Raw genomic sequence first — 23,168 nt, 5'->3', positions numbered from 1 at the left:
TTGGAGAAAGAAACTAAACAATCACCATGCCTGCCTGTTGTCAGAACAGTCAGAGGATGCCAGAAAATATACAATCACTACAAGATTGTTTTCACTGCAGTTACAAATGCCATTGAGATCGCTCCTTAAGGTAGACAAAGTTCTCCTGGCAAAAAGCATGACATCTGTTCGCAGCAGTAGTTCTGTCGTTCTTGTTCCTGTGGTCATAAGAAATACGTACTACCACAGCCGTAGTTACTTTTTTTTTTTTTCCATTTTCACACTATTTTAACAATATCACATGTGCTGCTTGTAATAAAGACAAACTCCATCCGTCCATCCAGCCAGCCATAGTGTGTCTTTTGGGTTTCCAACTAATAACAATCCAATAAATCAGAATAAAATTGTTAGTTTGTTCAGGTTCTGTGTTCCTCAGCACTGTGTTTGCAAGTATATTAACCTAGAGATAAAAAACAAGGAGCAGACTAACTTGAGCTACTGGTGTATTGTTTTCACATCGAAGAACAATAGATCTCAATCATGTGACAAAAGATCTTTGTTCATTACATTTTAGCTTTTCTTACCCTTCAAATATGCATAAAATCAGATAAGTTTTCCTTAAAATATAAACATGGGACACTGCTGGTTACCCCCCCCCCCAAAAAAAGTTCTTCCTTAATTCCTGGACCCGCTCAAGGTTTATGCCTGTTGTTTTTCCTCGCCATTGTCACTATGTATTTGCTCCTGGGGAATTGTTGGGTCTTTTTTGAATAAAATGTTGATCCATATTTGCTCTTGTTGGAAAGGAGACGCCAGGAAGTTGATGTGAATAAATGGTATTACAGAATAAAGAAATGTACTGTGATAGTTTTACATTTGGACAAAACCAGATTAGCTATGTCTGACAGAATCCAGTCAATACGCAAAACTGAAATCCATCTTCTGGCTGCATGTTTCAGATTAGTAAACAAACATGAATTTTGGTACCAATCTTTTCGTCCATCTTGGAAAGAAACACTAATAAATTTGATTTATATAATACTGAAATCAGTAAATGCCACCAGCCTGTCACACAGAGCAGTGTAAAACAAATTCTCAGAATTATAGGCATAAACTACTTGAACTAAGTGTGATATGGCCTAGTAGTACAGTAGTTTGTGATGGGGTGCAAACTGGAGCAGTTCTAGCTTTTGGAGTAAAAGTGAAGTAGCGGCAGTCAGCGGTAAACAGATGGAGGAGATGCCAGGTGATCGCAGCCCTGCAGCGCTTCTGTCAGAGGCTGCGTGCTTGGCTCACATTCGTAGCACCGGGTCACAGAGGTCAGAGGCTACACCCTCCTGGCTCCCCCATTCTGGTTGGTTACACACACACACACACACACACACACACACACACACACACACACACACACACTGTCTGCCAACTCTTTACTGATTATCAACCCAAGGAAGCCAGATAAGACTTCATGCTGGATCTTTTATATGGGCAGGCGCCAATGTACAATCTTCCCCACACCAAAGCGCTCCCCCCTCCCTCGATGGCTGAGGGGATTGCCAGTAATAATGTTGAGGCCAGACCAGACTGCAGTGATTGAGGCCATTGATTGTGCTGTTTTGATTTATTGATCAACCCCTTTCTCTCAAATGTGGCGTCTGAGTTGAGGACAATCTGAGGCAGCTGCGGACAATCCTGTGCCTCCCGGAGAGTAGTAGGTGACAAGGAATGTATGAAAGGAAACAACACTTGTCTTAATCCCAAGCAGGTTGCTGCTCTACCTCATTGCATCCACTGTGGGCACATGGCAGCGCACATGCCTCTGCACACGCATATGTGCCCAGCCTCTCTTTTGTGTGAGACTTTGCATGTGAGCGTGTGCGTTTTTGCATCGGTGTGTATGCAGTGGGGGTTGAGAGGCAGTACAGTCACCAGGCAGAACAGAGTGGATCTATAAATTGATGGAATTCAAAGCCTCCAGCATCGATTACCATTATAACAAACAGCAGCACACAGAATGTCTGATTATTTTTAGACAAAGATTCTGTGCTCTCAGCAGCAATTCTGCTGATGCTGTCACACTTTCAGACATCTGCCTATGATTGCAATTAGATGGGATACAAAAAGAAAAATAACACCCCATCTGCATTTTACCCTCTCTCCTTCTCCACCCTTTTTTCCTTCTTAATTTGTGCTGTCCAAACCCAGTGCACACAATAGTGATTTTGACTCATTCTACCTCATTGCAGTACCTAGGTAGTTTTTTTCCCCCACTTGTCAACATTTTCCACCATGGATTGTCTTTGTGAGAAGCCAGGAAACAGCTTACCAGTACAGATGCAATCAAGATGAGCTAGGTTTAATGAATCAATGTCATATTTTCCCAAAGACAATACTTTAGTGAGTCCCACATTTTTGCCAAAACGTTTGGTGTTACATATTGTTACAGTGCCCTTCTCTGTTCCAATTGTTTTGTCAAAATTTAATTATCAGTCTTATTCATATTATCTCCAACAGACACATCTTTCCTACATCATTAAAATGAAATGCATGGACTTTTTACTGGTTCATTGACTCCATAGGTCTTCCAGTTTCTTTCCCAGTTGACTCAGTGAGGTGAAGGGACTGTTCCCTTTAGTGTTTGTCACAGCACACGTACACAGACCTGAGACCTGTCAATGCACTATGGCTACCTGTCAGATAAAACAAGGCCTCCACTACAGCTCTGAAACTGCCCATCTTTATTTTGTGTCCGAGTCGTTGTACCTACATTTGTAACCCAAAGGACACGAGAGCTAAGATTTCACTACTCCTGGTGTTCGGCTGTTCATTGGGTTTCAAGTGCACTTACTGACTGCCAATACCCCGCAGGTCTGTCCTGTTAAAGCCAATAAACTTCTTGTTTCTTGGTCTTAGTTTCTGAGTCAAAAGTCGCAAAGGTTGCTTTCTCCACGCAGATTGACTTGAGCGTACCAGGATTGGTTCTGTGCTCAAAATCCCTCTTCCATGTCCCCGTAGCCCCAATGACAGCTCCGCCCTCCCCAGGGGTAACTCATCAATTATGGCTGGATGTTTGACTGGCAGAGGCTTAATGACAGGAGCTCCGTATTGACCCGACTGCCACACATTGAAAATTTGGTCCAGATCACCTTCTTAGAAACCTGTTAAATGATTGCAGACAAACTCCTGTTTTCATCCAGTTTGATTAATTTTGTCACATTTTTAAGTGTTGAATTTATTAAAAAGTTTCATGCAAATTATCTTATGAATGATGCTCAATGTCATAGACATAGGTACATTTTATAAGGTATCCCAGAGCACTAGTTGTTTGAAATGGCTCACATTTGATTAGAGGGCAGAGGAAATAGTCTACTTTAGCATCCATCTTTTGTCTCTTGAGATAGCATTGTGAAACACCACATTGTGGGGTTCCTCCAATCATCAATCTGAGCAAGACTACCATAGTAGCAAACAGTCTGTTCTGCTTCACTTCTTTCCAGAAAGACAGACAATAGGCTTTATTTGATGGGCTGTTTCCCAGGCTCCCTTCCCTTGTAATGGTCTAGAAACTGTGGGGGTGCTTTCAAAATAACCATGCCATTATGATAGCGCTGTTTGGCTTGCATACAGCATGAGCACTCACCATTCTCATCCGTTGAGCTGCAGTAAAAAGTGAAACCCAGCTCTATGCCGATACCACTGGAGCACTGGTGGACTTAGAATCACTACACTGTTATATCTTAAGTACTTATAAAATCCACTCAAAGTCACTTCTAGAGGAATTTTCTGTTGGCAAGATTAGCCAGTCTGGGGCCATTTGAATCTAGTAGAGGTTGCCAGCTTCTGAAAGCCCCTCTCTAATCTCCACGAAGGCTCATCCCAGTTGGGCTGCAAGGGCTAACAGGAATTACGACGTCCTATCTTCTTATCCAGCGTGGCTATGGCCATTTTCAGTGACAATACACTTTCCTGGGAATGACAAATTTCCCCACAAACCACCTTTTTTTTTTTTCGAAAGGGTTGTGACTTTTTAAGGAGCAGTAGTGATATTAACCATAGATAGTAACCACATTTTAAAAATATTCATAGCATTGGAGTTTTTGTATTTTTACACACAGCATACTGGTGTTAGGAATAAAGTACTATGTATATGTAAGCAATAGCAATATATTGACAATAACCCCTGCATCATTGGTATAGTCACCAAGGCTGGGAATCACAGACCAGGAAAGTCATTTTTCAGAGATGAACTCACTCACAGGTTTGATTGGATCTTTCTTTGACTAACAATAACAAGAATACAAACTCTTGTTGTAGCCTTTAAATTTATATTTTTCTGGCTATGGACCTCTTATGGCTGAAAACATAATAACCAGCACCTTGATATGAATGAAGAGTGAATGAAGGGGGTGTGGTAAGGTCTTGGTGTCTTATTTGGACCTTGGAGATGGCTGTCTGCATCCCATCTCCCACCTACATCGGTGCTATACTCTTAACTATAGGTTTTGCTTAAGCTTTACCAATTGTTTGGTAGTAAACTGTCATCATCCATCAGGTAGGGATGCCAGATCAGAAAGTGGTCACATCCCATTTGGATGGTAATGACTTCCTGTATCACCTAGGAGACCTGTTCTTGATGTGTCACTCACAAGAAATTAATTAATCCATTGTTACCTGTAGGAGTGTATTATTTAACATTTTGGTTAAACCTTGACAGATTATGCCAGAAGCACAGTGTCACAGCAAACTTTTGTTAATGTGTTAATTTGAATCTTAGCTTATCATCGTCTGTACATCACTTTTACTTTAGCCACTCTTTGACTCATCAATCTAGGGACTTGAACCAGCAGCCCTTCAATTAAATACGTAGTTCTTTGTCCGATAGGCTGCCACTATCCCATGAGGCTGACACTGTTGAAGTTTCACCCTTCCATTTACTCTTTTTTTCCCCCTGCATGATGATTTATTAAATTGCCTTTAAGTAAGTCTGCAGATTAATTAAAATGCAGTCAATTTAATTTCCTGGCATCATATATAAATTCACAGTGGTAATTGAATCCCCCACTCCATTTTTTTATTGTAACCCAGCAGTTACAAGAAAGGATTCTCATCATTTAGTGAGAATCAGAGTCAAAATGAAGAGGAGATGAATTTACTGACGTCTATTCCAGAACATGAGACTTGAGTATGAATCTGTTGTTTCTTTCGTTCCTGTTTGCCTGTAAGAGCCGGGAATTGGATGACTGATCGATAATATCGGATTTGCGGATGGCATGTGGTGCAGCTGAGTCCGGCATGAATGCGAGGTTCTGATGAAGGACCCGCTACGCTGACAGCTTTGAGTAACGGATCAGACGTGTTGCCGGGCGGTGCTCTCATTTCATGTAACATGTAAAGCAGAGACATTAATGGAATAGAGATTAGGGCTGTTGTTGTAGCAAAAGGGTAATGTGGTTAAAGCCATGGAGACTCCTGTCATGTATTGAAAATCTGTGCAGATCAATATAAAGATTGGTGTGGGTGATGGGAGAGAGATTGAAAAGAGGCTGAAAATAGATCTGACCTGTGGTAATTATGGCAGCAAGCGAAGCGTTTGTATGTTTGAATCAGGTCCTGGCTGGGCTTTAAAAAAAACAAAAAAACAGCCTTTCATTTCAAAGAAAGGAAGAAGCTCTATTTGTTTGCGAGGGTGTTTGTCAGGTTATTGGGTCTCTACACGTGACTCAAACCCCTCCTCTTCTCCCTCCCTCTCTACCCCCTCTCTCCTGCCCCACTCCCTCACTAACGCTCTATAGCCCTTGCAAGCGTATTGATTATTTCAAATACTGATTATCTAAAAGGCCTTCTGCTCCTGTAGGCATTGGATTTATTTTGGCTTAATTATTTATGGGCCAGGGCTAGCTGTAAGTATTACTGCTGTGAGATCATGAAGGATTACATTGTTAATATTCAGCAGTGTATTTTTATTTATGTACACTCTTAAGCTTTACTGGATGAGCGTTGGCAGCCTCCCTAAAGTGCCATCTCTCTCCGTTCTCTTCCTCTCACCGTTTCTCTCTCTTTTGTGCGTTTGTAGAGGGAACTCAACTCTGTAGCATCTGAACTGGCTGGTCGACAAGAGGAGAGCGAACATTCCCACAAGCACTTGGTAGAGCTGAGCAGGGAGTTCAAGAGAAATGTCCCTGAGGTGAGTCGTTTTCCTCATCCTCACTTCACTGTGTACAGCTCCCCCCTCATGCAACTTTGTACAGCGGATGATGTATTTCTTTTATAATATCTGCATTAGTGTTTATTGACAGTGCACAACATTTGTGAGAAGTCAGGATTATCCCCCATCTTCATATGGCTCAGATATTTAAATGCCGAGGCCTTTGCAGTAACAATACCACAGGATGTTGGTTGTAATGAGAACCTGGGGGGCTGTTTTACGAAGCATATTTATTTCCTACTCTCTATTCAAAGCACCTGTTTGTGAAAAAGTTATCCAGGTATCATGATTGGTAGCTGCGATTGACCTTCTACAAATGTCTGTGATGTAAGGAGAGCCGATGTCTCTCCAAACTCTCAAGAAACTGAACTGAACACAAGCTGTTGAATTCTAATGATGACTCTTGCAACGTGACGGCAAACACATTTCATTCGAATGATTTATCAGAAAAAAAGTGCTGTAGAAAACAAGAAGAGTACAGAAGTATATTGTAAAGGATAAGTTATCATTTTCTAGTCTTCGAACTAATACTAGTGCATACTAGTAATACTAGTGCACGTGTCTCTGTTGGGTCCTTGGCTGCTGGTGTTCCTTGAACCTGTACTAGTCATGACACTGATAAAGCTTTCTTAGTAAACCTTCAGTAGTATTTTTGAAAACGCATTCATAAAAAAAGCGAATGTCTTTGAACCCTTTTTAGGTCACATTTCTGATCATATTGTACACGTGTTTAAGAATAAAGTCCATGTGATTGAAACTTCAATCATGTTCTCTCCCTGGAAAGCAGAAGGAATCTACACAGGCTTGAACCAACAAATTCTACCTGATACATCATGACATCCAACAACCAATCATTCTTCAGCTTCCTATATATGAACCAAAACCTTGTTTCCCCATATGTTTGTAATGCACAATGACTACAGTTAAGGTGAATTGAACTGAGTACATCAGAAGGTAAACTCTGTGAATGACACAGATGTGATTTTGTCCTTTCTTATCATCTTTGTCAAGATCCTCTATTGACATCTTGGCTGAGGTAAGAGAGAATATTTTTATAATTTATAAATGAGCCCTCAGGCTGTTTGCTTCAGCTGTGCTGCCTGCCTTATCCCAAATACGTAGTGTAGTGTTTAATCTCGTCAGTTTAATACAGTCGTTTAAGACAGGATCAGGCTGTCACCACTGGCAGCACAATCCCCTTACCTGAGGCTGGGGGAAGCTCACGCAAGTCTGGATCTCTGAGCTCTGATGGAAGCTCCTAGAAAGCTCCACTTTTTAAACATGGCCTTTAGGTTTAACCACTAATACCCGCATCCCACAACGACATACCTCAGTCACACACGTAGTGTAAAAGAGCCAAGGGAAAAAAACACAGTTGCGTCATCTGCATAGAGCTGCGTGCGCCTCGGCAAGGCCAAACGGATTTCTTCACAGGTGGAACATTTGCAAAATAGAAAATGCTGAGACTGAGTATATTTGTTTTTGTCTGTGTGTAGGAAGTCCGGGAGATGGTGGCACCTGTTCTCAAGAGTTTCCAAGCCCAGGTGAGCTACATTGCATTGTACCGATTTATGAAACATTTACAGAATAAAACATGGAAAGCCTAGAAACAGATAAGTAACTGTAATATTATTGTAGATGGCTTCTTAATCATTTTTCCACTCCATGTTATAGTTTACTGAGGCAGGGCTATTGCTGGATATCGTATATATACATTGAGCAGTGCGGATGACCGCCTCTGGAATGAATGATTTGATAGATAAGGTGAGGAAACCATGGCATACTTTTCGTCTGACTGCTCATCTGGTGCTTATTGACTGATGCCTTTTCTGTCAAAGTAAAGTAGCATCTATCTGCCATTAGATGATCAGATATCTGGCTTCTCATATTTTCTTGGCTGAGACAAGCCCTCATTTCCTGTTGTGATGGTGCATTCACTGTGCCCCCTCTGACGTAGCCATATTGAAAAAGTCATCTGATACCTAGCAAGACTCTGCTCCTGCCATTAATCCAAGGTCATAAATCACATTTGTGAGCTGCGTTATGGTCTGCAAAGCAGAGCCTTATGGAAATGATACCACAAATATGTTTTCAGTCTCGCGCTCCCCTCTAAACTCCCGCTCAGCCCTAACCTGAAAGCCCCATCATCGGTAAACATGAGAACACTCAGCATGGATTGTTCTGTTCTCTTGGAAGTGATTATTGGCAGATTCTTTTTTAATGCCTTATAATTGACTACGCCGGAGCAAGCCATGTTCCCTGGCAGGAGCGATCACATTCTTCAATACTAACACTCCGCAATGCTCTGCGGTTGATTCCTGCGCTAATTCAATTAGTCTACTGTAAAGTCGCACAAATATCAGAATCACCCCTTCCGTATTCTTATTGTGCAAACAGCAACCCACAGGATTAATTTAAGCACCATTGATGTCTGACAACTGGGAATCTGAAGATGTTTCATAGTGGATAAAATAGATGGCTGATAATGAGCCGTGATTTTTTTTTTTTTTTCCTCTTGTGAGCCGCGAGCCTCTCTGGCTCTCTTGTGTGACTTCCATAGGCTTGTATTGTATATGATAAGTAAGCCAGTTTTCAGTTGAAGGGGTGGGGGGGTGGGCTTGGCTGTGTTTGTTGATTTCAAGGTGCAGGAACCTGCTCAGCACACTATAATAATATAATCCTCTGATGTTTTCTGATACTCTTTGACCTTATTGGTAATGTCAAACAGCTTGCGGAGGTTTGTGAACTTTACCCAGCGGTAGTCTTCCCGACCCCGGTGTAAGCTGAGGGACCTGGACCTGCTGCTGCAGGGGGAGAACGTGAGGAGAAGGTGGAGCTGGATGTTTGACTGTGTGGTTTGGGATAGACTGAAGCTCCCCTGCAGCTGTGCCGTACAGGTGGCGAACGATAGAAAAGTGTGTGCGCACATTTTTGTGACGCACATATGTGAGCAAGAACTAGGTCCCCCTCCCCCCCATACTTGGGAGGCCCTGAGGAGCGCCTCATGGTATTTGGACCCTCATCATGCCACTTCTGAAGGAGAAGTCGGCTCCTTTGAAGTACTTGCGACATGACAGGTTCTCTTTCTTTTCTTTTTTCATTTCAACGTTCCCCACCCACTTTCTCTCTCTTCTCCCTTCCGATCTCTCCCCCTCTCTCCCTCTAATTATCGCTAACCAGGCGACTGATTAGAAACACGTTGTCGACCTAGTTTTTTTTTTTTTTTTTTTCCCGTGGAGCTGGAGGAGTAGAAAGGGTTAATCCCAGAGCTGGTGACTGTCATTGGTCGCTTCCCTCCTTCTTCTCCTCTTTTTTTCGTGCTGCACTCCTCTTTCTTTCCCTCGAAGTTTGCTAATGAGGTCCCGTCAGAGCTGAGGAGAGGTGTTAATTTGGCCTTGTGAAGTAGGAAGGAGATTAAGGACAGTGAGGAGTTTACGGCTTAAAATACACCGCTGTCCTTATTAATCCACAGGGCCCTGGGAGACCAGCGTTTTTGGTTTTATAATGAACACTGTCTTATAATGAAGGTAATTTTAATAAAAATTTACGGCGAAGCAGAGGAGATGGTACACGTCTCCCTGGTCTCAGGCACACCTTTGGGGCTTAGGGATATGACAGTTATTTCTCAAATAAGTGATCGCTGGACAGACAGGCCCCCATCAGACCACACCATTCTCACAACTGTCGCACAAGATCCTCACTACCATGCCAACATACAGAAAGCAGTCATCACCGAGGCTATACGGGCTTCACAAAGCAATTTACACCTGCCTCTCAACTTAACGTGTAAATTCTCTACGGGATAAATCTTTGTGAGAAAACTGTGGTGGATTTCTCGTTCCTTTTGCAGATCCTTTCCACCTCACATCTGGTCTGGATCTGAATATTAAGTCCAAATTAACCAGTCAGTCTATTTTTCTCCTCTCCTCTTGATGTCATTTGGCACTCTCAGAAAAAGAAAACAGCAGTATGGGCCCCTAATTACTGAAACTTGCTTTACAATGATAATCCGTGGAGTAATTTAGCGTGCACAATGAGAGTTGTGGTGCTCGCGCAGATGGAGATTCTGATAAATAGTTTGTAACGTGTAATTAGTAGCTCTCCCGGTTACATACCATTAATCCCTCAAGCTCAGGAATCATTATTGGCCCTCATTATTAAGCAGCAAGGTACGATTGAGCTGACTAGACATCAAAAACATCAAACAGCTATTAAAGCGCTGTGAAGTGGGGGGCCGGTGGACACCTGTTTATGAGTCTAACTGTGCCATTTCTTCCCCTGAGGTTGAGAAGTGATTATGTGTGAGGGAAGACAATGTTTTCATGCATGTTGTTGTTTTTTGCTTGTTTTCTATGAGAGCTCGGGAGGTATTTTGACGATGCAGCATCTTTTCAGCTTCACAAAACTGAGTCCAGAGAACTGAAAATGGATGCACGGCGCCAAGAAACGCGCGTTTACAATTCATCTGTCTACACATTGTACAGAGCTGTTCCCGCAATCGTCACACTTAAGATGGCGGGAAGACTATGAGCAGAATGAAATAAAGGATACGTAGAGTAAAAGTTGTGGTGACTGGATTGTTACATCCATTCATGTCTCATTTCTCAGAAATATCCATCGTTTGAAGTATTTTCAAGTCATTGTCAAACTTTATTGTCAAGTGTACCATATATGCACGACATACATACAGCACAGATGAAATTGCAGTCCTCTCAGACCCACGGTAAACAGGCAGTACAACACAGCCAGTGAAACACAGGCAGGACAACAGACAGTACAGCACAAAGTATGAGACAAAACCCAAAGGGTGCGAGACGACTTGACCTGGAGGAAGAGGGCAGAGAGGTTCAGTGTTTTCAAACACCTCGTCTTTGCCGCCTTTCGCTTCACGCCGAGTAGACAAACACGGTTTTTTGATCATTCATTGAGAGACGACCAGCTCTTCCTCCTTTTGATTAATTCCTGAAGGAAATGATAATTTCTCTTGAATGTATGAATATGTTATGAATACGGGAATGAATCAAAGAGTAAAGGATGATAATTAATTACGGTGCTATGATAAAAAGCTGTGGGTGTTATGACGCAAGCTTCCTCTGTGTCATTATGAGAGGCTCCGTAATTACCTTTCTGCACGAGCCAGCGCTCCTGGCGGCGCTGGCGGTGAGAGTGGCGCTCACTGAGTGAGTCTAACGGTCATAAAGCTTTTCCCTGCCTAATTGTCTGAGGGGCTCTATGGCACTTTCATAGATGAGGGACTGCGCCGTTAGGAAAAATGCTCGGCGACGCTCCAGCTTTTCCAGCTCAATGAAGACAAATCTTCATCATGGGCTAAACCTTGCGGTTATTAGGTACAGATTGCTTCAATGGATGGCTAACTTGGGAAGGTGGGGTCGGAAGAAAGTGAGCAGCAGATTCACTGCCATGCAAAAGCGGCTTTGAGACTGCATACAGTTTTAAAAATCAAGATAGTGTTAATTTCTATTTATATTGTCTGTTTGAAGCCCATATTTCACTTCCGCTGAACCAGATCTCTGCTTCACAGAATGTTCCCAGTGTGTTATTATTCATGCCCTTCTTATGTATGGGGCATCTACTCCTCTAATTCACTCCCACTCTCCCATTCTGCCCTACCTCACCCTTGGCTATGACCAGACTGCTACATACTGGGCTGACAAGGTACTTCTAATGCCTGTCTCCTGCCTGACTGTCTCAGGCTCATTGAACAGCAGGCCAGGCCCTGGACCGCCTGATCATTACCTATTCACAGCACGTCCAGGCCTCCAGCCTATTGTGGGGAACATAATGGGCTCCTGGGCCATGTAAAGCACCATCTCTCTGCTCCTGGTTTTTCACATGTGTCCTCTTCATACTAAGGAGAGGGGTGAAAGGTAGGAAAAGGAGACGAGATATTGAGAGATGATGGAGGATAGTGGTCGAGTGTAATTTGTCTTAAGATAATACCTTCCTTTAGTCTTCTGCATCTCCAGGGGGTAAATGACCCTGCGAGTTCTCCACCTCCTTGCAGAAAGATGTTTTGGCTCACACACACACACACACACACACACACACACACACACACACACACACACACACACACACACACACACACACACAATCCCTCGTTACTCACAGTTAATGCATTCCAGGATCACCTGTGAAAAACAGAAATCCGCAATATAGTGACCAAATATTTATTTTATTACAGTTCACCCTTGTGCTTTGTAATAAAATCGTGGATTTCTAGTCGGCAGTCACGTGATACTGTACACGCATTCTATTGGCTGACGGCACTCGGAAGTACGCTCGGTTCCACGAGTCTCGGACTTACGTGAGACATAAAAGTGCTTTAATCAGAGTGTGAGAAAAGGTAATACAGATAGGAGGTGGTTTAATATCAGTATGGGGAGGGTTCATAAACGTTAAAATTACCGTAAATAATATGAATCTTTGCGTGATCGCAGAAATTGTTGCTCGCATGTGGTTCCTGGAACGCATTAATTGCAAAGAACGAGGGCTCACAGGATTTACATATCATTTAAACGTTTATGAACCCTCCCCATACTAATATTAAACCACCTTACATTTGTGTCATCTTTTTCCACACTCTTATAGACTCTTTAGAACATTTTTATAAACTTCCAGGAGGAACCAGGAGTCGGGGAACGCAGTGGACACACTGATGCTGTCAGCCAATGACATGCGCGCACTGTATCACGTGACTACAGCTCATGGGAGACACTTGCTCCTCGCCTCTTGGTCTCTCCCTTGTTCTCGATAAGATGGAATTTACATCTTATCGAGGATAATATATAAGATATATATATATAATTTGAAAAAATCTGCAATGTAGTGAAGCAGCGCAAATGAGCGAGGAATTACTGTCTAGTCTTTGTCTTCAATTGATTTGCATATCAGAAAGTGTTAGGACATGATCACATATTTAATAAGGCTTTTTGTGGCGTATTACCTTTTTTGGAAATGGTTGCATTTGTAAATATATTTATTTTTGCTGTATTTTTACACGAACACCTTATTGTTTTCTATCAGTAGATACATGATTGGCGTGACGGTGTAGGGGAGTTTTAATGTTCTCTCTGTGTCTACATGGGTTCCGTCCAGGTTCCATCATTAAAGGTATAAATGATGGCTTGGTTTTCTATGTGGCCATGTGATAAAACAGTATCTGGTCCACTGTGAACCCAGCATGTGTCTCTTTTATACCAAAAAAAAACAAAACTCATGTAATGTTCTTGTTTGAATCCGTCAAATTGGAACAAAAACGACAACCAACAGCTCAAGACGAAAAGAAAATTCACTCAAGAATTGCCATCAGTCTACTACTGGGAAATACAGACAAGCACTTTTAAAGTGAAATATCATCAATTCAGTAAATGACTTAATAAAAAAAGTTGTTTGGTGGCAGTATTTCACCAGTGGTTTGGCACACTTCAGCTCCAGATTGGGCCTTTTGCTGAAGTTTAATATATCTGACTGCCCTTGTTTGTTTCCTGTGTGGTGACTGATTGTTGTGATTCTATTGGGTGTTTTTATGCTGAGACGCCTCATCCTTTCCATCAGCCTTCCTCGTGTCAGTCTTATTCCTCCTCTGCTATGCCGTGATCTGATGGTGTGTGTGTGTGTGTGTGTGTGTGTGTGAGCGTTGCTGTGTTTGTTTTGCTGTCCTGACTGATGCCCTGTCGAAGCGTCCCAGTCGGGTGTATTCATCATTATGGATGCGTGTTTAGAGCCAGGGATGCACACCAGGTAAAGAAGAGGGCGGGGGTGGCGGGGCGGCAGGGGTGGGGGGGGGATGTTATAAATAGGCACTTGGCTCTCTAGCCATGTGGAATTGATGAGTTTCAGCACATTCTGCTCTGCAGTGCCAGGTTTAATTTCTGCCGTCCTGACAGCACAAACCTCAGAGCCCGGAGACGATACGCCTGACTGCCGCTGCTGTGCAAATGTTAGCCATGTTTGAGGATGGATGCACAAACAGCGCAAGCTGCAGCGCTCCGATCGGGCATCTGACTAGGTATACATCCACTCCTCTAAACCCCTGTCACCTTAAGAGACAAGCAATCGCATCCCCTTCCTGACCCCCGCACCAAGCAGACACTCACCAGCAGCAGACAGTAACCAATCTCAGAGGCAGTATTTGCGACTTAGCTCGCCTCAGTCTAACATGGTCAAATACTTGTTATGAGACAGGTGAGAGTTTACCTCCCCTTCTACTGCTCCCTCAAGGCCAAGGAGGCCAAGCAGCATCAGCGGCAGCACCGTCTCCCAGGATGCGTGGCCCCTGGCTCGCTCTCAGCTGCTGGCAAGAGCACAGTCAAATTAGCCAATAAAAATGTGTGAAATCGGTGGCTCGGCGCCGGCGAGGACATGCCAACAGAAATAAACATCAGCGCTCACGCAACCAGGGAAGGCCTCACGCAAGAAATGGGGAAAAGACGGAACAGGGAGAGCCGCTCACACCCAATTCCGCGGCGCGATTCTCTGATTTCAGAGAATCTGAGCTTCACGTACAGAAAGAGTGCAAAGTTGTTTCTTCTGCTCCGCTGAGCAGCCAGACCTCGCCTCAGATCAAGTCAGTGGCAGCCCCAGTCAGAAGAACACGAGCTTCTGTCAGAGGATACACAACCCGCACGCTGAAGTGAATTCATTCCCTCTGCTCATCTAAGTTGTCCTCCCTCCCCCTCAACTGAAATCCTGGGAATACCTGTCTTCCTTTCACATGATACTTGGCTGTGAAGTTTAATTTCAGCTAAATCTAAACACGCTAATTAAATATCATAACTTTCTGAAGAAGGCTCTTGTAAAGGCACCTGAAATTTTAATTTAGACTTCAAAAGACTGAAGACTTTAAAGCAAATCTATTGTTTTTCATTTAGACTCGCAATTTTCCTTTCTCTGCACTACGGCAGTACGTAGTTATGATTGATCTGGTAATTAAAATATGCAGAGAGGGAAAAAATATTAACTGTTCCTTTTTTCACGTTTTTGTTTTAGAAAACAGCCGACACGTTTTTTTTTTTCTTCTTCACTTTCCAGTGCAGATAATTAAATTTTGCACATTGATGTTCTTTACACAGCATTCATCGGTCTCATTATTTTTCCATTTTCATCTTTCTGGTGAAGAGATCGATAGATTGATAAAATGATGGAGCCTATCTTAAATAATGCAAGCAGAGAAAAGTTACACTTACTTTGCTGCTGGCTAAGTGTTTGAACTTTTATTCTTCTTAAAAATTGTATTTAATATCCCATGAAGGTGGATTTTGCATTATTACATGCTAGGGTAAATCATTAATTGCCATTTTTGCTGTCCCTCTGCAAAATAAAAATTAAAAAAAAATCCCAAAAAAACAAAACAAAACATGCAGCTGTCCTCTTTTAGTGGGTCTATGCTATATGGGATGATGGTTGTCAAGGCTAATATCCTAAATGATAAAACAAAACAAAACTGGCAATTCAAAGAAAGACAGCGTAAAGTAGGCCAATTATTACCTAGGGAACATTTTGCTAGAAGAGATAGCAGCTCCAAATGTCAAATGCACGAATATAAGGACCGATTGTTTATAATATGACCTGACAGTTTGGGTGTCTCTAATATGGGATTAACTACAATGCTAATTAACATGTGGCTCTATTAAAACAAGCAGCAGCCAGAGAAGTGACTTTAAGAGGGAGAGGAGCTACTAATGTACAGCCTATATTAAAGTCTTCTTCACCACAAATCAAATGTATTTTCACACTTAAAAAGATCTGCTTGTTTTATGCTCATTTTGGCCTAGAAATACAACTTTCTAAATCACACCCTTAAAGAACTGAGCTCACAGATAAGAGAGTTTTCTGCCTTTGTCACAAACGGATATATGTTTTTTAAGTTCCACTGCAGGGCTCCGTTTCATCTCAGACATAAAGTGGCCGCAGTGGCCTGAGGAGAGTGTTAAACACATCCTCAATTAAAGCAAAGTAACTTTGCATCTCCTTGTGATTACTCCTGCGGTCCTTGTAATTGGGTCTCAGTGGATTTAGTGGGAGAGCTATAGCTCTTATTCCGGAGTGAATGGCCCAGCTCGGAGGGGGGGCTGAAGGGACAATAGTAAAAAAAAAAACGGTGGTCACCGGGACGTGGACCCCAGCAGCGGGTAGGAGGATATGGGAAGAACAAGAGGAGAAGTGGTCATCCATGCTTCAGTCCTGACAGAGGGGCACAGCTACTCTGGCTGAGTACAGGAGACATTCAACAACTCCTTCAGCCCAGAGAACAAGCCTCTTGATTCGATTAATCCCTTTTATTTGCCTAATTTGTTCTCAACTTGGTGTCACTGAGGAAAAGACAGGAGACAGAGCTGGAGGTAGCAGAGATGAAGATGCTGAGGTTCTCTCTGGGAGTGACCAGGAAGGATAGGATCAGGAATGAGTACATCAGAGGGACAGCACATGTTAGAGGTTCTGGAGATAAAGTCAGAGAGGCCAGACTGAGATGGTTTGGACATGTCCAGAGGAGAGATAGTGAATATATTGGTAGAAGGATGCTGAGTTCTGAACTGCCAGGCCTAGAGGAAGACCAAAGAGGAGGTTTATGGATGAAGTGAAAGAGGACATGAAGGTAGTTGGTGTGAGAGAAGAGGATTGGATAGTGGCAACTGATTCGCTGTGGCGACCCCTGAAGGGAAAAGCTGAAAGAAGAAGCTCTCAACTTTGTGGGTGAGTTTCTAGCAGCCCATGGACGTGCATGACTTTGATGGTGGTCTGGATATACAAGATGCTCAATATGAAGACATTTGAAATAAACGGACAAACTCTGTGCCTTGCAGTAGCGATAGCTGGAACACATCACGTCAGTGACGTAACCAATTCAGACAGTCGCACGAAAGGACTGCCCAAAGTCATAGTGACTGATCTAACGACAATCCACTGAATCTTTGTTACTGTTTCTTGGTGGAGCTGAACCAACAGTTCATTCCACACGGGCATGTCCAGGACGGCCTCATCACGAGCACATAGGATGAAGATTCAACCAGAGCGACTCTCAGCAGAGCACCTACCTGCTCGAAGCCCAACAGGCCCCTTTAATTGAATCAAGCCTTGTCCAAAATCAAACTCAACTCCTTGTGCTCATAATTTAGCAGGCAGGCAGTCTGATAAATTATGTGATAACATGATTTTTTATTTGAATAAACCTGTTTTTCAGCTTTTCTGTCCAGATCCATGTATGATTTCCTGAAATTCTACGAAAAGGTCTGTTAAGTACCAGTAATTGCTAAATAACGCAATGTTGTGCAGAGGCTGTGGTGAAAGGACATTTAGCACAGGCATTTTTTAACATTTTCCTTTTCCCTTTGTCCAAAAAAAATATCCATTATTTTGCCACGCAGAAAGACAGACACCCACTCACACTCAGACATTACTGGTGTGACCGATCCACCTAAGCTGCATGCTTTTGGAGGTGTGAGGAAGCCGGAGGATAGACACGGAGAACATTCAAACTCCACACAAAGGAATCAAACTTTCTTGATGTGACTGTGCCACAATGCTGCCAAACTTATTTATTTAACTCCAAAATTTTACTATTGCTTAAAATATGTTTCATTAACACCTGACATTACTTCTAATACTGTATTAATTACTGTGATAATACTTCCTCTGAAGTAAGGTTACAGAGTACTCTTCCGTTGCTGTAATAGGATACTTTGTTATTTGAGCCATCTGTCATGTAAATTGACTTTTAAGTGTCCGTGAGGGGATGAATGTCGTCTTTGTTGATGCCTGTGAAGAAAAATATGAACAAACAGAAGATAAGCGATGTAGGGTGACACCAAGAGTAATATTTGTTTTTCAGAGTTTCCCTCAAAATAGCCCACCTCGGATGCCACCTTTGATTGTGTGTGTGTGTGTGCGTGCGTGTGTGTGTGTGTGTGTATGTGCGCGCACTCGTGTGCTTTTCTTATGGTGAGACACATGAAGGACAGCTGAAGGTGCGGTGAGATCCAGTGATGGGCTTGTTTTATTACTTCTCATATTGAGACCAATCTCTGTCCATTCACCTGAAGGACAGCCAGCTATTCCCTAACTAAATTAGCCCAGTGCTGTGGTGTGAGAGGGTCTCCACAGGCACACACACACACACACACACACACATACACACACAGATATTCACAGCGGCAGGAACAGCCAACCACACAAAAAGTGTGTATTCCCCCCCCCCCCTTCTTTTCTCATGCCAAAACACACACGCATAATCACATGTTCCGTCCCTCACTTTCCTCCCGTCACCCTCACGCACTCTGTCCCCGGCTGAAGGCTGTGGAGTAATTGCAGTCCTCGTCACAGGTTGCATGTTTGGGCCCCTGTCAGAGACGCCTGCAGACCTCCTCCTCCTCAATGCGGGATCACGCATCACAGATCTCAGAGCTGTAGCCCACCTGACTACACTCCCACAATGCATCTAGCCTTAATGTAGCAAATGCATGGAGGTTGGGTGCAAAGAGTTGTGCGGCTGGGAGGGCGAATGTTCTCTTCATGCTGTCTCTTCCCTAATGACATGTCTTTTGTACAGTCTGTTATTTTTTTGCTCATGGCGGATGTTCTAATGAGGCAGAGCCTGAAATAGCATTAGGGCTAGCTCTGCACAACTATGACATCCCATGTGAGAACCTGCCCAAATCACAGTGGCTGCAGCCATGCGTCAGGTTTCTTTATTTATAACCCATATGGAGTTGTCCTACACTCCGAGCATATGGGGGGTTATGTAATGTTCAGCATCCAATAGATAAGTCAGTTCCTGTATATAAAGCCTGCTGAAAAGTTGTTTCTGTGGCTGCTTAAGATTGATTCAGTGATCCTGAGTGTCTGCTTCATACTGATGGAGCAAAAGCTATTAGAAACCAATCAACCATTCCATGCCAGTACATTTTTACTTTAACAAAATCTACTTACTCATGTAAGATATAAAAATATTTCAAGAGTGTAAAGAAACGTAATTAAACAACACTTTTCAAACATTCTTCAGGAAATTGGTAGTTTTGCCTCTTAAAATGGTCATTTCACCAAAGATCAAAAGGAATGTATAAGCTGTAAAATGTAAAAACAAACAAACATGAATGACTCGTATGATGTGATCTAAGTCCTCAGTAGGCCTTGAAGCTCAAATCAAACTAGCACCCTTTATAAACTAAAACCCCATGACAGTTACTTTACGATTAAAAAATGTCAGCATTTCAACAAAAATTAAATGAAATTTAGCTTTTAATTTATTGCAAAGGAAGCAGAATACCTGGAAAAAAGAAGCGAAAAAGGGTTTACTACATGCTGGGAACTTGACTAGAATTTAGATGTGACTTTGGCGGCACATATTTTGAATTCATCCATATCAGTGGTTTCTAGGATGTTTGAAAATGACATCGGCTTTTTGCTGTTGGTGGGCTTTCCTCTGATTAGCCCTATCCAGTCTGACTGGAAACCCACCTCCTTCCTGTCACACTCGATATAACAGATCGGGCAGGAATGCCGGTCATTACAATCATGACATCAAATGCCTGGCAGCAGAGGTCAGTCAGCGTGCATTAATCAAATGGGGCTTATTTGTTTTACAGCTTTTAGTGGCGTGTTGGCATTCAGTGTACATGAGATTTGGGCTGGCATCCAGCGGGCGTGGACGTCCCAGCAGAGCAGCGAGACGGGCCTTGGCCAGCCCTCCAGAAGAGGAATATGAAGGAGACAGAGAGCGTGGTGTTAATGTGTCCCCTTACCCTCAGAGCTCTGATTTATGCAGCTGAAATGAACTCCTCCACACTGGACATTTATAAATACCTAAAAGATTCTAAAATGATGGGTCAAGTCCACTGCAAGAAAGAGGTCATGGACTTTTTTTTTGCGGAAAATAATTTAGGGAAAATTTTTGCTTTCCTGTCTGATCTCTCCATTCTTTTCTTTAGGACCATTTTTTTAATCTTTGAGTGTTGACATGTCACTGCACTGATGTATTACTGTGAGAGGTGGTGTACAAACCGTCCAAAGATCACTCTTTACCTTCACCTGGTCCTAATTATAGCAACACATTTCAGCGGCGCTCTGGTGATCTGTCATCGACAGGCCTTCTCCAGTCCATCTGGGAGTGATAGCTCTCTGTAAAATATGTATGACATCAAAAAGCCTTAAAGGTTATTACAAATTAATAATGACTAGTGGGCCGAGAGCAGTAAAAAATAGCATTCCCTCGGTGTCGTGTTTAAATGTTTAATTTAACATGCTCCAGTATAAATGTGGACGGCCTCCTAGCAATATGTGCAAGCGCCCCAAGGCCTCGTCTTGTCAGTCGTCTGGAACATGCAAACCCAGACCACCAAGCTTGCGTATATTAAGATCGACATTCAGATTAGACTGACTCACGCAGACATGAGTGATCATCCGTCTGGAGCCGTCAACTGTTATCTTGAAAAAGGCGGCGCTCTTCTAACTGTGCGTCTGCAACGGCATACGGAATTATAAAAACACTCAAGGAAGCTGTTGCACTCAGATCAAGCGCAAATTCTCTGCAGACTGGGACACATAGAAAAGCTCTTTTCTGAACGTTTTCTCTGAAGCAAGTCAAATCATTGGCCCTGAACCTCCCTCACGGTGATGTCTGAAGACAGTGTACAAAATTGCCTTATTTATGCTTGTAATGTAAGCTGTCTGTTCTGGTGTCGCTCATTCTCTGTGGAACCTACGACGGTGGCAGCCGGGTCTGGAGTGAATTTGCCGGGCGACTACCTGGGAAACATCAACAGTCATTAATTATGTAAAACTCTTCTCGCAGTGGGAGCACGGAGAGCTGCATACGACTGCAGCGCCTGCTCCTATTAGACTCAATGTACTCTACAATGAGCCCCCATTGCCTGGGGGTGTGGAGGGATTATCAGCCTACCGCCACGACCCCCCACAGAAAGACACGCTGTATGATACACATACACTCAGACACACTAAATGTGACGTTCTATTAAGTTCTGCACCAGTGTGTGCTTGTGTTTAACAGAGGAAGAGAGTAACAGGAATCTCAGAGTTGTCTCTCCTCTCTAGTCACCCCATCATTCACGTCTCTCCTTTACAGGTCCTGTTAGTCCTTTCTGTCTCGTTCATTCTCTCTCTCTCTCTCTCTCTCCCCGGCAACTGCTTTCTGCTTTTTTTCCCTGTGATGAATGAAATCGCTAAATCTGACAGAACAAATGATATGCCATGTTTGTCAGGAACACCGGGTAAGGCGGGGAGGGGGCGCTTCATTGATGATGGAGCTACCGCCAACACCATTCTGGTCTCCGCTCCTAGGAACTCAAATTGCCCACAGCGCAGTCCTAGCGGGGCCTACCTGAGATCTTCCTCCCAAACAGCGCCAAACACCACAGCAGATTTATCAAGCAAATAATGGACCTAATTGTACCATGTGTTTCCCATCCATCTTCGGTTAGCAGCGGACACCGGACTGTTTGGCAGACTTCAAGTCATCTCAACGGCGCTCCGCTCCTGCGTCAGCTGTGCTCTTCTAGCGGAGGTTCAAGGATCGTTCATCAGCGCTGCTCCTTTTTCTGTGGATGCGGCGTTGGCTTGATGTTCCTCTATGCTGAAACAAAGGCAGAGCTGACACCTGTAATTAATTAGGCTATTATGCATTCCGCAATGATAATTGCCTTACTGGAAAGTCACCAGCCTTCTAAGAGGGAGAGAGAGGAGAGCTGGATGGAGAACGCTATCCATCATAGTGGAGCACTCTGTCCCTCTCTCGCCGCCGCTCTCTCCCCTTGTGTCACGCTGTCTCACCTTGACTAGTGTAGGCAGGGCTAGAGAAACATTGTCAACATGTGTCTGAGGGCGAGATATGCAGCTGTGCCCCCCCCCCCCCTGCCAGGGCTGCACCACTTGCAGCCCGCCTGGGTCCGTGCACTCCAGGGCTTTGGCTCACATTGGCATAGTTACTCACGACACCCCATCTGTTGTAGCGTTGTTCACTAGGGCAGTACAGCACCAGGATAATGGGGGCACTTTATTTTTATAATGAGCCCTTACCTACTCTTCTCCTCTTTTTGCTCCTCTTCACACTTCTCCCAGCTCTAAAAAGTAGTCCAGGTGCACTCATTACTACTTTTCACATCCCTCCCTTTCAGCACATCAACGGGTGCCTTCATCTCCGCCTCAGAACGCCCCGCTCCTCTCCCATTGTGCTGTGACAGATACTTTTTCTCAGCAGACACACTCTCCTCAAGGTTTAGGTCATTTACTGCATCAAACATTTAAAAGAGCAAGCTCAAAGAAAATGACAACTCGGGTCTTTTGAACTACAAAGACATTCAGAAAAGATTTGTTTTCTTCCCTCCGTTTTGTCTCACGCAGCCTCTTGACTTTGACTTTGTCGTGACTTTGAGATGTTCGTGCCGAGACGGGCTCTTTTGAGTTTTGTCGAGTGCTGGTAGCGCAGCGCTTGGGGTGCCTGTTGAGGGTGAAGGAGACCCAGTAGGCACCTGCTGCGTGGTGGAGACAGCCAGCCCTTTGATCCGGGTTTAATGTCGTGCCATGTTCCGTCTCTCATGCTGCTCTGTGAACCATGTCTGGTGGGATTACGTCAGCTCCTCCTTGATGTACGGAGATCTGCTTGCCTCTCAGCCTGTGTCATTATCGCCATTTTGTACCGGGGGCATTTGGTCAAGGTCTCATTAATTTTGTCCGCTGTCAAATAAAACACCAAACATTGGAACTCATGTACCTTTTTAGCCATGATGATGGGGGCATGGTTCTCCAGACGTGAATGTAAGTCTGCAGGTCGTGTGCCTCTTTGGCCCAGACTGAAATCATTGAGGTGACATTTTGCAATTATATTTAGACATTCATGGTTCCCAGAGGACAAATCTTCATTGCTCTGGTGATCCTCTAACTTTTTTTTATTTAGTGTCCCAATGAGGTTGTTGTCCAGTCCCCTGGGAAATGTTGGCCGTGTGTGTACGTTGTC

General features: G+C 43.5%; 1 protein-coding gene across 1 annotated transcript in view; it reads left to right on the top strand.

Moving 5' to 3' along the window:
• The window catches only part of cux2b (cut-like homeobox 2b), an 84,731-nt gene that overhangs the window by 28,516 nt on the left and 33,047 nt on the right, over positions 1 to 23,168 (top strand). Inside the window, exons 2-3 of the mRNA XM_068310155.1 lie at positions 6,050 to 6,160; positions 7,678 to 7,725. Coding sequence (XP_068166256.1) covers positions 6,050 to 6,160; positions 7,678 to 7,725 — 159 coding nt within the window. The remainder of the gene's footprint in view (positions 1 to 6,049; positions 6,161 to 7,677; positions 7,726 to 23,168) is intronic.

This window comes from Antennarius striatus, chromosome 3 (assembly GCF_040054535.1).
Source record: "Antennarius striatus isolate MH-2024 chromosome 3, ASM4005453v1, whole genome shotgun sequence".
Classification (NCBI taxonomy): domain Eukaryota; kingdom Metazoa; phylum Chordata; class Actinopteri; order Lophiiformes; family Antennariidae; genus Antennarius; species Antennarius striatus.
This window is presented reverse-complemented; position numbering and strand designations above follow the sequence as displayed.